At 38.1% G+C, this 16,984-nt stretch overlaps 2 protein-coding genes across 2 annotated transcripts; one reads left to right on the top strand and one right to left on the bottom strand.

Moving 5' to 3' along the window:
• Positions 1-941: 941 nt before the first annotated feature.
• On the bottom strand, positions 942-2,698 carry LOC149454769 (serine/threonine-protein kinase SBK1-like). Its single transcript, XM_089687091.1, has 4 exons — positions 2,678-2,698; positions 1,906-2,074; positions 1,581-1,783; positions 942-1,493 (listed from the first exon to the last, which is right to left on the bottom strand). The coding sequence occupies exons 1-4, from the start codon at positions 2,696-2,698 to the stop codon at positions 942-944; spliced, it is 945 nt and encodes a 314-aa protein (XP_089543217.1).
• Positions 2,699-4,145: 1,447 nt separating this feature from the next.
• On the top strand, positions 4,146-14,268 carry LOC149454768 (serine/threonine-protein kinase SBK1-like). Its single transcript, XM_089687090.1, has 5 exons — positions 4,146-4,207; positions 6,912-7,028; positions 12,697-12,872; positions 13,143-13,345; positions 13,735-14,268. The coding sequence occupies exons 1-5, from the start codon at positions 4,146-4,148 to the stop codon at positions 14,266-14,268; spliced, it is 1,092 nt and encodes a 363-aa protein (XP_089543216.1).
• Positions 14,269-16,984: the final 2,716 nt, after the last annotated feature.

Here is a 16,984-nt window from a genome sequence, read left to right as displayed (position 1 = left end):
CACTCTCCATAGTCAGCCTCCACTCAAGGTCTCCAGGCAACTGTCCAGTCAAGCTCCCCCCATCAAGTCTCCAGTAGAGCTTGTCAATAAAGCCCCCCCTTTAATATCCAGTCTAGCTATTCTTATACTATTTCCCTCCATTCCCCATCATCAAGGAATTTCTAAGTGGTACAATCATATCTTTCTGGAGAAAGCGATTGGATGGAACTCAAGTCCTACTTTAATGTGATGGCTGTCCAATGTTAACACCTCTGCCTACTAGTTGGTGACAAGATGTCTGCAGGATGTATGCATTCATTAAATCTGCCATCACCCTAGACTTTTAGATAAACAGACTCCCTATTATCATGATAAAGCCCTTTAACAAAATAGACACAGTGTCTGACCACCACCTTTCAGCAGGCCCTAAAGACAAAAACTGCCATCTTATTTACAATGTCTAGCATTTGGCTTTGAAATACTAATAAAGTCATGGACGGTTAGTTCTTTTGAGAATCAGGAAGACATTTTGTCCCATATGGTTTACAAACTTACTTTAAACCAGCTACTTGCCTAGTCATATCACTATGTAGTCACAAATATCCTATTATTCCCATATAACATATATAAACATAGTACATATTGGTGATGGGCATTTCTTACATCATTTTACCTAAGAAATCCACAATGACCCAGATAGCAGTGTGCCCATTTGATGGACATTTCATCATCCATCGGAATTACTGGATATAAGGTATTATCCTGCCTTTGACTTGGTAACCGTCTGAACTGAGATCCAGAAATGGGAAGATATGGAGGTGAGAACCAACACTTCTGTCAAGGTAGTTGATTAAACAAGTTGTGTAATGGCTGAAAGAGTCCTTAAATCTGGTGAGTGAACTGGAAGTGTCCGAAGGAGTCATTAGATCTTGTAGATTAGCTGGAAGGGATGCCACTTAGGTTCAATCTGTTGAATAGGTTGAATCTGATTTCCAGCTCTCCTCCATATAACACAAGACTTCAGTCGGTTTGCTCCTCTGACTGTAGTCCACAGCTAAGAGACATCTGAACATTCTCTGCAGACATGTGGGCAGTTTGTTCCATGATGCTGGGGGGTCATCACAATGATTGTTTTGCCAGGCAACAAATCTGCTGAATCTTTTGTCTTTATCTATGGCCACCTTCCATGGAAATTTTCCTGTAATCAGGCAGTAGAGGAGCACTCCAAAACTCCATACATCCAGAGTGGGATCTACAGCCAGTTCTTCCTGTCCAGTGAGTTCACACATCTCAGGGGCCCTGTAGGAGGTGCTGCCAGACTTAGATCTAATCACTGTTCCTTTCATACGAGTAAGGCCAAAGTCAGTGATTTTCACACAACGACACTCCTGGTCAAATACCAAAATGTTTTTACATTTTATGTCCATGTGCACCAGTCCTTTCTCGGCAATAAATTCCAGAGCACTGGAAATCTGCATGGCACATCTTTTAACACTGTCTTCTGGAAGTCCAACCTGGAATATAGAAAAAAAAGTTATTACCCTGAAATAGAATGATCCAGAAAATTGCTAAAATTCGGAATCAGCTGGAATCAGACTTACATTGCGTACAATTATAGAGGACAGGTCACCAACTGGTGCCGCCTCTAGGCCAAATACGAAGTGGTCTTGGGTCTTGAAGGCCATGCCAAAACTCCTGATGATGTTGGGATGAGGAGAAAGGTAGGAGGACACACTGAACTCTATCAGAAATTGCCTTTTACTTGTTCTTTTCTTTTCCATGATCTTCAAAGCCATCTTCTGATCTGTAAATAGGACATGATTAGATTGATATTAAGCACAGCATTTGTGTACATTTATATTTAAATCATGTTATGGGTATGGAGAGATGTATAAAATTAAAACATCCTGTATAACTGGCACTTACTTGTTTCTTTGTCCTCCACCAGCAGCACTGAACCATGTCCTCCACTTCCAAGTTCCTTTATGAGGTGGAATCTCTCCTGTAAGTCTATCTCCTGTAGACCTTGTGATGATGAGGAGACAAGTCCTTTGAGAAGGATCTTCACATCGTGGGCAGCAGAAGCCATTTTGATCTGGAAAAGACAGAACAGTTTTTAGCCCTTATTCAAATAACATCTCAACCCCCCCAAATAATATGTAAAATATCCTTCTCGTAATACAACCAAAACACACAACATAATAAAACATACTAAAATATTGACTTAAAGTCTTCATTTGTACCAACTATATGTACAGGCTGGTAGGGAATGAGATGGAAAATAGGATTGATAGAAAAAGCTCCAATTAAATTCTGATTTTCATAAACACAACTGAGGGCCGATATAAAACTACAACATTACTATATACAGCTCAGTTATATTTGTGTATTGATTGACAAGTGTCATTCTATAATAGTGAGGAAGTAACAAAACATTCCTTATAATAGTATGAATATAATGACTTACCTTAGGAAATGTTGAGATCACTCTTCAATGTATCCTGCAAAGTGTTCCTCTGTTATCAGGCTCCACTGATTTCCAGGTGAGATCTTCAGCTATTCTACAATGTCACCCTAAATCTGGTGTTGAAGAGGAATGAAAGAGGGAAGAGAAGGTCACCTTTAAATGGGAGTTTAAATGGGGGGGGGTGGTTGTAAAGTTGAAGCATTCTGATTGGCTGCCTGGGAATTTACATACGTTGTACAAGTAAGCCAACATTGTTTTTGCCAATTTGCATTTGAACTGATCACTTGTAGACTGTAATCAGAATGTGAGAATGAATACAAAGAAACAAGGAAGACTTGAGGTTCAGGAGTATCAGCGTTTGCTGGGCTATAGATGATCACTTTATATACAGTATTCCATTCTACTGGAATATGAAATGACATTTTTCATTTTGCTGTGGAGCTCCTGGTGAGAAGGTTCGGTGTGTGAAGGTGAACTCAGGTTCTGTGACTTTCCGGCCACAGCAAAATCCTAGAAGGTGGAAAAGACATAAGCAGGAATCTTCTGGTATCGGATTTTTAGATATATTGTTAGTTTAGGATAACTACAAAGCAAATGGTAACATTTATCAAAGCAAAGGATCTTAGCAAGTTTAACCGATTCCCAACCGCCCTATAGTAGAAATAGTGCTACAGGGCGGCACGTGCGTAAAATCAAATACCACCAAAAGAAAGCTCAATTCATGGGAAAAAAAGGATGCCGAGAGTGTTTTACTATGGGGCTGTGTGTGCGTCACTGTAATCACACGAGATGACAGGGAGGAGAACTGTTAGTAAACAAAACAGTTCTCCTTCCCGGCGGAGATCCTCGGTAATCATGGGGTGCCGGCGAGTTATCACCGGCCAGGACCTGGTGATTGACAGCCATGGCCCCTACCTGGAAATGCAAAATCATGTGTATATATATATATATATATATATATATATATATAATGTGATTATGTGCACCCGTGCCGGCCTGTAGCAGTAATTCTTCTATAGGGTGGTCAGGAAGCAGTTAAACTGGGTGTTTAATTTCTTCCCTCTGTAAAATACATAACATGAGACCCATCCAATGATTTTTATTATGTGGCCCTGCTCAGAATTTGCAATAAACGGCTTTTGCTAGGGCCCGCATTTACGGCAAATTGCAGTCCATGCATTTTATTTCCTTTACTCATTTTGGCTTCATGCATAGGAATGATTCGGGTCGTGCTCATAAGTTTACATACCCCTGACAGAATTTGTTAGATACAGACCATTTATAAGGAATTCATTCATGATCAGGTCAAAAATACAACCAATGTAGTTCACAGAAACCACTTCCCATCCGTGAAGACACCACAGGAACAAAACACAATCCCTGTGTCTATGGAACACGTTCCTTCTGTTTGGCCCCCAACCACCATACACTAACTCGGGGACAAGGTCAGCCAACCACAGACACATACTGATCCATAGATACCCGGTCACTACAAGCTGACCAAACCAAATGAGGACACCTAGAGTCATGACTGCTTTATACGCCTCCACATCTACACTAATATTCCTTTTAGGTCAGCAATTTCTTCCATATCCACTGGAAAAGGATAATTTAGATCTGTATCCTTCTCTTCCCAATACTCCTCACATCCCTCACCCCTCCCTACATCATAGGCACAGATAGAAGCAGATGCGATAATATGTCCCAACCTCTCGGCTATGGCAGCCTGACCATTGAAAAAGTTTACATTGTGCATAATCTGTAATGTTTCCCTTTTCGCCCGGGGTTGGGCTAGGACCACTTTGTGTAAACCTATGGTGTGATTTTGCTCAGTTTTCGCTTTTGCTATCAATTCTTTGTTTTGTGTAACCTTCAGATTTGTAATTCTTAATTTTTAAGACTTTCCTCCTGGGAGGCCTTAACAATAATAATACTTTAACAATACCAGGTAAAAACCCTTTACATTTACTCTTTTTTTTTTCATTTTCCGATGCCCTAATATTTGGTTAATAAGGTTTCCTGCAACCACGGGTTTCAGGAAAGAAAATCACTTGATTCCCATATCAACACAATCAGTGTTGAAGGGGGAATCCCTTCCATGGAGCTATTGTGTTCTCTTGGTGGGGATAGGGGGTGGGGGAGCCATCCCCACTGGGAGAACACAGTGATTTCTGCTAGCGGCTATATTAGCCTCTAGCAATGATCACATGGAAGACCAGACAGGTTAGTTATACCCAATTTATACCAATCAATCAACTTAGGTACATTCAGCCTGTCTATACATTGGTTACATTTTGGCCTTGAACCATCCGAGATTCGAACCTTCTATGGCCGGCTTTAGTTACAGAGCTTTCCATGCTAGATATGGCAGCTGTTTCCAGCAGATGGTGCCCACAGTTTCCAAGTAATTACCTTTAAACATTTCAAAGCTCCACTAACAAGTTGAGAAAATGCAAGAAAATAAGTGCTAGAAAAATAAATGACACAATGACAAGCCATTAGTCTGAGACTACAATATTCAGTACACCCAAGGTGTTGGAGCACAGAAATTTACCATAACAATAAGATCTACCCTGAATGGTTTCAGCCTACACCCAACAGACAATACACAGAGGAGGAACTGAAGGCAATGGGGATGGGATTTGGTAATTACAGTAAACAAACAATAGTAGAGGTGAACACCCAGACACTCAGCAGAAACAATTGACAATGACAATGGCTACCATTTCCCCCAACAACAATGTTTTGTATTTTATACCAAAAGAACCTAAAAATACTCCATACTCTGGTCCACTGACCACACACAGCTTTATACACTAGAAAGTTTTTACAATGCACAGAGAAAAACATAAAGCTATAATTTATCTGCAACATCTGTATTCACTTTATTCATCTTCCACAAAGTTCCACTTTTCCAAAAATGAGGATGCTAAAATGTGAACATTACCAAACATCCTCCCTGCTACATTTAGCTTTAATTTCATACAAATACAATGCATTTCAATAAAACAAATCACAATAAACTAAAACAAGTTTTTAAAAAATAAAAATTCTGTCAATTCATGATTTTTTTTACCTTAATAATAAAATAAACAAAAAAAATAAAATCAAACAAACAAAATAATATTTCCTCTTCAGTTTACTATTATCCCTATTAAATTGACCGGCTTCAGTTGGTTCTTCCAATATCCTTTTCCTGAATATGGCAATCCTGCAATCTAGTAATATAGAAGGTAATTATCAAGCATGTTCTACTATCCAACCTAATGCAGAGTAGCTGGTTATTTCCTGCATTTCCTCCACATTTGGTCTATGATTCCCTATGCCTTGCTCAATAAAGTACTGGAAGTATGGGACACACTGGTGAGGCCATCTCCTTACCTTTACTATGGCACCCCAAAAACACTTCATTACCCTTAGGAGAGAAGAAAATCTGGATTTTACCAACATCAGGGGGTTTATTAACCTTTTCAGTTAAAATAATTTGGCTCCCAATGTGATCTGGACTTGTCACAATGGAGTACTCTCTATTTTCAGTTTTGTGACCTCAAAGTGAACATTTAAAGTAAAGTAGATTGTGGAGACAAAATACAACAAATACAAAGCAAACATGACAATAAAGACATACATTTCACCATCTCAGGGAAAGTTCCGTCATCTCCCCAATGAACATATATGTGTATGAGCGCAGTGCTGAGTCTGAGCAGTTCCACATTACTAAAAATGACTAGTGATGAAGCCCCATAGCAGAAAAATGTATTTTGGCCCTCAAACTTTATATGTAAATCCTCTGCTTGTAAAAGATTAGTATATATCGTAAGAATCTGCAGATTTTTTAAGCTTTTAGTGATGGAACATCTTTGTTAAAACCTTTAAAGAATAACTTTCCTTTCAGGGTCCAATCACAGCTCAGCATTCCAGCCTTTGTCAGTCCATATATATTGCCCACTTTATAGTCTCAGGTGGGTGGAGTTCTATGTTGGTTTTAGATTGTATATTTATGATTTATATATGGATGCATGTTTATATTTCATTTATTTAGACAGATATTTTATACATAAACTTTCCATGGCTAAATTGGGTCAATGTGATATTTTGCATTTTTGTAAATTTATGATGAGCAATTTAATAATATATATTATTGAAAGAAAATTAAGACATTTTATACATTATCTCTATAAAGCTTAGCATCTAGAAACTGTTTCCTTGGTTACTTAAATATTTTAAAATTAGTTTCAGGGTAATTTCCCGCCCTCATCACACTGGCACAGCATAAACAATCCCCATTCATATGGACCTACCTGCTCCACCCTTCAGGAGCCCATTCCAAAGTCACCAATCATATGTTAATGAGCAGCTCCTCTGTGCTGGCCAATCAGAATCTCATTTAACAAATTCCTTTTTCTCCTCACATATATACCAGACCTCCAGTTCTTACTTTCAGTGACTCTCATTTTGCTTGTAGCAAAAGCGATTCATCTTCTCCATTGACTGCTTCCCGCCAGAATTGCTCTTCAGAAGACCACATAGATTTCCTCCGTGAAGACCGACTTGGAGACCATCTATACCTTCATTTTCCAAAGTAAGTCATAGAGAACTTCATAGTTTTATAATCCTCAGTTTTATCCTTTTCTAGGGTTTTTCTACTATTAGAAGATGTACTTAGCAGAAAGTTAGATAGTAAAACTGTTTAATGTTCTCTATTTTTCACACTTACCTGTTATTTATTGTCACACAAATAGGCCTTTTATTTTAGTGATTTATATATTGATTAAATCTCCACATTATCTTGCAGTTATTTATTTTTAAAATATATTCAGCCTTAAGCATTACATTCAGATGTTCATTCTTCTTGTACCCTTGAAATAAAATGAAACAATTCCATCCTCGGTTGTGTGATAGATGGTAGATTAGCAGTTGCATGTTAAATACAATTCAAAATCAAAAGTTTCACATTTTGCATTCCTGTCATTTTGCCATTCCAGTCTGTCTTTTTCATACATGGAAGTGTTTTCCTAATTCTCTCTTTCATCATATTTTACAATGACAACCCAACAATACAGATTTCTTAGCAGAAAGTTAAATAGAAAAAAAACTGTTTTTAATTCTCCCAAAATATAAACTATTTTTTCTTTCTCACTTGCCTGTTATTGACTTACAAAAGGGATTAAATCATTGTCTTTTGTTTAGAGATCCATAGATTGATGGAATATCCACATTAACTCGCAATATGTTGTTTTTACAATCTACCCAACCTCATGCATTACATTCAGATGTTCTTTCTTCATGTTCCCTTGAAATAAAATGAAACAATTCCATCCGAGGTTGTCTGGTAGGTTGTAGATTAGCAGTTGCATGCTAAACAATTCAGTACCAAAACATGATTTCATTTATTGCTAGCTGGAAATATTTTTTTCTTTCATTAAGCTCTGACATTGCTCTGTATTACTAGCAGCGCATGCAGAGAATGAGGAAAGTGAGGCTTCCCACCTGTTAGCTAGGTGTCTCATCACACAGTGGAAGCAAAAATGTGTTACATCACCTCTGCATTCACCTCCAAACATGGAGTCACTTTCACACCTGCAAATGGTGGAGTATTTCCATCTTTTGTCTAACCCCTGTATATTCCCTATAAATGAGACAAACTCAACTGATGATAAAAGAATACAAAATACAAGCCAATTAATCTCTGATTCTCTGACCACATATACACAGCTATATACCCTAGAACATTCTAGCCAAAAAATCTCATCAACCTGTCACATCACATGCCAGGAAAATTAAGAAAAAAAATAAGTTGTGCTTGCATATAATTGGATGATGGAAGTCAGCAGAGCTCCTCCCTTATTTACTCTAACAGATTCTATGATATCTAACAGAAAGCACTCCTACGCTGAATATTATCTAATGTATTTCATATATTGTGAATGTGTTGTAGTATTTATTATACCCTTTTTCTTTTCTATCTTTAATTTGTATATATGTGATATTTAGCATTTTTGTAAATTTATGCTGAACAATTTAATAAAAAGATATTATAAAGAAAAAAGAATATTAAGACATTTTATACATTATCTCTATAAATCTTAGCATCTAGAAACTGTTTCCTTGGTTAATTAAATCATTTAAAATTAGTTTCAGGGTAATTTTCCCACCCTCATCACACTGGCACAGCATAAACAATCCCCATTCATATGGACCTACCTGCTCCACCCTTCAGGAACCCATTCCAAAGTCACCAATCATATGTTAATGAGCTGCTCCTGTGTGTTGGCCAATCAGAATCTCCCATCAATTAACAAATTCCATTTTCTCCTCACATATATACCAGACCTCCACTCCTTACTTTCAGTGACTCTCATTTTGCTAGTAGCAAAAAGTGATTTATATTCTACATTGCTTCCCGCCAGAATTGCTTTTCAGAAGACCGCATAGATTTCCTCCTTGAAGACCGACTTGGAGACCATCTATACCTTCATTTTCCAAAGTAAGTCATAGAACTTCATAGTTTTATAATCCTCAGTTTTATCCTTAGATAGCATTTTTCTCTACTATTAAGAGATGTACTTAGCAGAAATTTAAATAGTAAAAATGTAGAATGTTCTCTATTTTTTCACTTACCTGTTATTTATTGTCAGACAAATAGGCCTTTTATTTTAGAGATTTATATATTGATTAAATATCCACATGATATTGTGATCATTTACTTTTTAAAATATATTCATCATTAAGCTTTACAATCAGATATTCATTCTTCATGTACACTTGAAATAGTTAAAAAAAACAATTATTCCTCAGGATGTCTGTTAGATGGTAGATTAGCAGTTGCTTGTTAAACACAATTCAAAATCAAGTTTTTTTACTGAGTTCAAAATTTTGCCATTCCTGATATTTTGCTATTCTTGTCTGACTTTTTCATACATGGAAGTGTTTTCCTAATTTTCTTTTTCATCATATTTTATAATGACAACCTAACAATACAGATTTCTTAGCAGAAGGTTAAATTTCCCTACAAAAGGGATTCAATGATTCTCTTTGGTTAGAGATCCATAGATCGATGGAATATCCACATTATCCTGCAATATGTAATTTCTACAATCTACCCAACCTCATGCATTACATTCAGATGTTCTTTCTTCATGTATCCTTGAAATAAAATGAAACCGTTCCATCCGAGGTTGTCTGGTAGGTTGTAGATTAGCAATTGCATGCTAAACAATTCAGTACCAAAAGATTTTTTATTTCCCTAAGTTTCATATGTTGCCATTCCTGTCTGTCTTATTGTACACGCCATTGTTTTCCTATATTTCTCATTCATCATATTTTACAATGACAACCCAGCAATACAAATGTTGTAGCAAAAAGATTAAATAAAAAGAATGTTTTAATGTTCCCTGAATTTAGATGATTTTATCTTTATTTCCCTTGCCTGTTATTACCCTACAAGAAGGATTAAATGATTGCCTTTTGTTGAGCGATCCATAGATTGATGGAATATCCACATTGTTTTGCAATATGTTATTTTTACAATCTACCCAACCTCATGCATTACATTCACATGTTCTTTCTTCATCTTCCCTTGAAATAAAATGAAACCGTTCCATCCGAGGTTGTCTGAGAGATTGTAGATTAGTAGTTCAGTGTTAGACAGGAATGGTGAAAAAACTTTTGATGGTGAATTGTTGTTTGTCTTTTTGTACATGAAACTTCGTTTCCCCCCTAATTTTCTTTGCTTTTCCAAATTTTCCAATAAGAACCTGTTTTTAGCAGTAAGTTAAATAGACAAACGTTTTTATGTTCCCTCAATTAGATTTTTTACCTTTTATCTAAATTGCTTGTTATTGCCCTACAAGTATGAATAAATTATTTTCTTTTGTTTAGAGGTCTGTGTATTGATTGAATATATTTTTAGAATATAACCAACCTCATACATACATTGAGATTTTCTTTCTTCATGTATCCTAGAAGTAAAATTATACAGGTCTTCTTAGGTCATCCTAGACTGTCTGTTAGGCAATTTTCAGTTTGGTTTGAAAGCACAATCCAGCAAAAAAATGTTTTTATAGTAATCGGGTTCCAAATTCCACTATTCCCATTTGTCATATTTAGTACATGTGGGGTTCTATTTTCTCTTCCACTATATTGTTACAATGACAAGCTTACATAACATTGACTAGAATGTTGGCAACTCTGACCAGCAACTCAATACAATGGCTGTAGCTAGAGGCCAACTCCAGCCAATCCCATTTATTTGCTTGATTTATGAATGAGTTATAACTTCTGTCAGGTTTTTATTACCACCTGGGTCCTTATTGGGAAGATCCACTAGTGACCCAATACTGGGACACACATGGCAATAAACACCTGACAAAGATATGAGTCTGAGTGCTCTAACTATCTTGTCCTATGACATGCTCAGATCATTTGTTGTACTTTGCGCTTCACATTCAAATATACTGTGTGTGTGTATATATATTTTTTTATTTTTTTTTTCTGTTTATCTTCATGCCTTGCTAGTCTGGCTAGAGTATTCTATGGCAATCTTTTTCAACCAGGGTGCCCAGGTACCCTGGGGTGCCTTCTGGGTTATTCAGCGATGCCTTTGGTAGAATTGCCCCAAAAACTGTAAACAAGACAGTAAGTGGATCAGTCCTGCCTTTTTGTTACACAAACCACAAATTTGTATTGTGCAGCATTACAACCTTGGGTACTGTGGGGTTCAGCCGCTGACATTCCTAACAACGGATGATGTAATTGGTTGAAAAGGAGGACATCAGTCACCTGAATCCTTGTTTGCCCCTCTCCATCAGCACTGGGGTCACTTTAGCTGAGTGAGGGAGAATGTTGGGACATGTTGGTAGCAATGTGCAAAGGTGCAATAGTTATGAAAGAACAAACCACTTCTAATGTTGGGGGTCCTACTTGTGTGGATGTTGCTGCGTTACGTAAAACTATTTGTTTAGTTCTTACATTTTAGCATGGGGTGCCTCGAGATTGTGTGGAATTGTAAAGGGCACATTGACTAAGAAAAGGTTGAGAAACACTTGCATAGCAAGACCAGTATAGGTCCATGATGAGGGACCCCTTGTATTTCCCTGTTACTATATAATGCTAGAATGCAGTTTTTCATTGTCCAGTTATACCTGACTCTGGAATATTTCCTATTGTGAATTGATATTGGTCACCTTTGGAAATAGCCACCAAATCTTCTTTCTGTTTATGTACCTGTTATTAATCTTTAATAAAAATATCATGGAGCAAAAAAAAATTACAAAACCTAATAAAGGTTTTCATTCTTCCCCCACTTGTGCCCTCTTAAAGAGGTTTTGCTGACCACACACATGAAGTGAGGGAAGATCGGACGTCAGAAACGACAATAAAAAGTTAAAAGATGTTCTAACCTTGTCCTATTTTTGTCCAAATTCTTTGGTTGGATTTGTGCTTGAAGTCTCAGGAAGTCACATATCTTTAGTAAATCATTTACTGTATTACAGCAAAGTAAAACCAGGGACTTCCTAGGATGGCATCTAAGGACAGAAAGTCAACACCCAGCTATAAAAGATATTTTCATAAATGTTAGTCATATCATGCAAAAGTTTAAAGATTCACACATGATGTTCAATACAAAAACTTTTGTATAATGTGACTAATACATTTGGAATTTGTATCCCTATGTTTTGAATTGATATCCCTGGCTGCCATCCTAGGAAGTCCCCGGTTGCTACCTTGTTGTAGACATTTGTTGGTTTGGAATGATGACACTCTCGGTCCTTTGCCCAGTGCCATTCTACATCACTCCTTTCTCTCTTTGGAATCTATAAAATAATTGGACTTCTTACATATAACTTGTATGTATCAGAGTAAGGGTTCGTGTCCATAGAATCAGTTTGATGTCCATTTGAGACCCTTCTAAAATAATTTATAATACTGTATATTGACAGGTGAATTTGATCGGCTTCAAGTGGGTTTTGCATTACCATAGACTTATATAGGAAAACAATATCCACTTGCTGTGAATAAAAGCTCATCAACATAAGCCCAACATGTATTTAATAAGAATTGTAAGCATATATCAGCTTTAAAATGTAAAATAACTGTCTTTAGTTACAATACTACCCCTCCCCCCACCTCTAATGAAGGTGACAATTAATAACAGTAACTGGGTGATATCCAGAGAGATGATTAATGCCGCTTACTAATGATTAGTGCCAAATGAAACTCATTTGTATGTTTTGATGTTGTGATTCCAGAATGGCTTCTAGCATTGTAGAAGTAACCAAGAACACTGCAAGGAAACTTCTTGAGCTCATCGCTGAAACCTCAGAAAACCTGAGGATGATGGAAGTCGCAGACCACTTCCACCCCATCAAAGAGCTCGGGACAGGATCGTACGGAAAGGTTCTCTTGGCCAAACATCGGGGTTCAGGTAAATTTGTAGCCTAATTCATGTAAAGAGAATGATTTACAGAATCAGTTGTGCTTCTGAGTGCTTTTGAGCAGCATTTTTAAGTTTCTAAGTTTTCCAAGCCCCCCTTGCTTCCAGTTTTTGAGTGATGGTTATGGATCTTAATAAGTCAGAGCTTTTAGATTTACATAAACTTTTAACTAACTTTAGCAGGTTTTTAGCAAGCTTCATCATTTCTCTAATGTTGGGTTTATGATACTCATTGTCTTTTTATGTCTTTCTTTTTAACAGATGAGTTGGTGGCTATGAAACTGATGAATAAAGAGAAAACTCCAATGGACAACTTCCTAGTGGAATACGGAATGTCTCTTAGTCTCAGCGGCCATCCAAATATCATCGAAACCCATGAAATCGCTTTCCAAACCAGCAACGATTATGTCTTTGTCCAGAAGGTGGCACCAGCTGGAAACCTTCATTCAATAGTAAAGCTAAATGTAAGTTTGTATCAAAAATGTATTGATCTTTATAAAGTCACAATTTCTAGTTTTAGTTGCTTTTGAAGCATTTCTGAGTTTTAAAGGTTCCTTTCCCAGGGCAGTGAGTTGGTAGGATGTATAGTTGGCATACGCTTGTTGTTTTAGGTCTGTGTATCACTCAAGTTATGAAGCAAGGTTTAAAATGGAGTAAGATGGGTTAAGAAGGATCTTGCACCATTAATGGCACCATTTTGGATGCTGACAGGTTTCCTTTAATCATACTCCTTGTGTATTCAGCTAATGTATGTTTGTTTCCCTATACAAGAGGTAAGGTGGGTTCAATATGTTGGGTAACATTGTGTTATATTTGTGTCTAGTGACTAATTTTCTCTCTTTTTTCCCTACAGGTTGGTTTAAATGAAGATCTTGTAAAGGGTTTTGTTCCACAGGTAGCGAGTGCCTTAGACTTTATGCACAGCAGAGGAATGGTCCATCGGGACATTAAACTGGACAACATTTTGCTCATGGACATTGAATGTAAGGAAGTCAAATTAGCAGATTTTGGACTGACGAGGCTCCGGGGCACTCAAGCACCATGTATGGCCTGGTCCATCCCATATACTGCTCCGGAATTGTGCAGCTTAAAAGAAGGGGATCAATTGCTGCTGCACCCGAGCATTGACGTGTGGGCGTTTGGAGTCCTGTTGTACACAGCTATGACCGGCTCATTTCCATGGAAAGAAGCAGGGGGTCATGACCCCATGTATCGGGAGTTTGCTTGGTGGCAAATGAAGAAAGACCTATCCTTGGCACCAGGAAAGTGGCAACAATTCTCCATTGAAGCCAGGCAGATGTTCTGGGACTTGTTGGCCCTCAATGCCTCTGAGAGGTGTTCTGCTATGGACATTTTAAAATATGTCCACCTGCCATGGAAAGCATAAATGCCTCCAGAGAATCTAACCAGGAAAACGGTCATACATGTGATATAACAGAGTTCATGATGTCGATTGTGGAGCCTCATCAAGTGTTGCCTCATACAAGTCTCATGTCCTCGGGGAAGGTAAGTCTAAATCTTAGGACTGCTGGCGTTTTCTGTAGCTGGTCACATGTTTGCTTATCTACTGTAATTGCTGATTTCAGAAATACTAACTCATAGCGTAGGAAAACCGTATATAATGAGCCACAGAAGCACAGATCTAATTGGACCACATGTCCACTTCTTTCCACCACAGTTCTCAAAAGCAATTTCACTATTCAAACATATACCATTCTAAAGCTATAACACCGATGTATGCTTACATGGTACCTACACTAATTACACATTCATTCTATTTGGCTTTAGTCTCCCAATGCTTCCCCTGCCTAAGAAAATATTATATGGTCAAATTACGGGACCCTCTGCTCCAGGGCCACAGAGCAGCTAATGGCATGGTTATACTACATAGAAATTACATTGCACTTCTTCTCACCATTGATTTTATTGTTCTCCTTAAATGGCCTTAAAACCCATTTCCAGTTTTATTCTTTCATGTGGTAGGAGGGGGGGCCTGTTTACAAAAACAAGCAATGTTCACCCTCCTCAAGCTCTAGTGATCCCCCATATTGTCTTTGCTCCAGATTCAGTCTTTTCCAGGATTTGACACCCAATGTTATGCAACATCTTCTGTGAGCTGACAGGGAAATGAATCAGGGAGCCAAGCTCACCGCATCACATGAGCCCAGTTCTCTGCAGCAGCATTCAGGACCTGTTCCCTGCTGGAGGATAGATAAGGATGGGAAACACATGTCAATCATATGTCCAGCCCGGCCAGCAAGAAAAAAGACAGATTTAAATAAAGCTCCTAAACATGTGTACTATATTAGAACAAATTGATGGTTTTTACATTTTGTTGGTTTTCTTTTCCATTTTTTTGTTCATTGTCAAGTGTATTGGAATGTGTGTTCTGCAATCCTCCTGTACAAGGCATATATGGTAAGTATAATATTGTCATAATAAATGAAGACTTTAATGACTCTATTGCAGTATGGACTGAGGAATCCTTGGATACATTGATGGAATGATGTTACATTACCGAGCCTGAGATCAGCAAGCCCCCCCCCAGCTGCATAGTGTAGTAACTTTTGCTAATCTGTGGTTACTCCTCCTGTGCACTGGGTGGTGCTCTTGTGCTTCTTCACCTCTGGTTTATTCAATATTGTATTATTATGTTTATACAGCAATATGACTATTACTAATACTACTATCACTTTATACTACTTTACTACTTCTGCTGCTATTACTCCCACATGTATGGAAAACCTCTATTTCTTTGATGTTCCAGTGTTCACATTTAGATTTTTCTGTTCTTTTTTTATTCTATTAACATTGTTGAAAACTTTACACTATTACCTAGCAGGAGAAATGATGGCTCCACTGATTGATACTTTCCAACCATTCCCGATTTGGCAGGGCATGCCCATTTTGTAGTTTATTGTCCCATGACGGTTGTGTCTGGGCTGTGTCCTGGGATCACAGCATGAGGGTCTGATGGTTTCAGCAGTAACAGCATCAGTGTTGGCTTCTAGTCCTGTTCCTTGTTTGCCCACATTCCCAGCAGCAGCTGTGCCCACTGATCACACCCTTTACCAAGTCACAAATCCCAGTGTATTGCATGCTATGCCAGATGGCCCTTCTGGCCAAATTAGGAAAAGGATCTGATCTGGTGGAGGCTCTTATTGACTTCATGGGTGTGTCCATTTTATAAGACACAGCCTTGGTTTCCAGCTGAGGGGTATCCACAATCTCCTGCAAGGAAATTTTTTTCCCCCCAATGTGCTGACCCAAGTTGTCAATTGAAATATTCAGGTTGTGAGCCACACATGCAGTTGCCAAGGTTGATGCCACAAAATGAGAACTGGCTTCCTAGATTATCCTAAGGAGGCCCTCTATCTTCCCATCCATTAGGGTTAAGATGAAGGTTTAGTCTGGACTTTCCTTTAACGCCCAAACCTTTCCCCAAGCATCATATGTAGGAGCTGTATTTCTAACAGTCCTACATATGACAGCTTCCCACTGTCACAGGATTTTAGAAACCACTGCTGTCACTGGGAATACCCAGCCATGTGTGTGTGTGTGTGTGTGGGGGGGGGGGGCATATGAGGACCACAGATTATATAGGGGGTTTCCAGGTTTCAATAAGTATCTGCAGAACCGAACAACCACCAATCAGGGTTGTGGGGAAGAGACCCTTCTCCTCATTTATTATAGGGATAAAGTGCTTTGCTAAGGGTTCCCCCTGGCAAGGCACCCCTGAATGTTGAGGGCATGTGGCCTGAGGCTGAGATTTCTTTTTTCTGATTCCTTCCTCTGATTAAGGTCCTTCAAGGATTGATTTATGGAAAAGGTCCTCCCCTTTTTGGTCTAGCAATCATGCAGGTCTTTGCAAAAGCCCATTGAAAAATATTGTTTTCTGTGTGCCCTGTTCACATCACACCATCTGCACATGACATTAGCATCGTGGTGTGAACAGGACACATAGAACGCAATGGTTTTCTTTAAACCCTTCCAAAGACCTGAGCAGTGTAGAAAAATATGTCAATGCACATGGTGTGAATGAGCCCATACGGTACACCCAATGCAACATTGTATCCATGAAGTCTTCAATAAAGAGGTAATGA

Source organism: Staurois parvus, unplaced genomic scaffold (genome assembly GCF_062004578.1).
Source record: "Staurois parvus isolate SC_StPar_1 unplaced genomic scaffold, SC_StPar_1.0 ptg000417l, whole genome shotgun sequence".
Classification (NCBI taxonomy): Eukaryota; Metazoa; Chordata; class Amphibia; order Anura; family Ranidae; genus Staurois; species Staurois parvus.
Note: the sequence above shows the minus strand (reverse complement) of the source record. Positions and strands in the feature narration are given on the sequence as shown.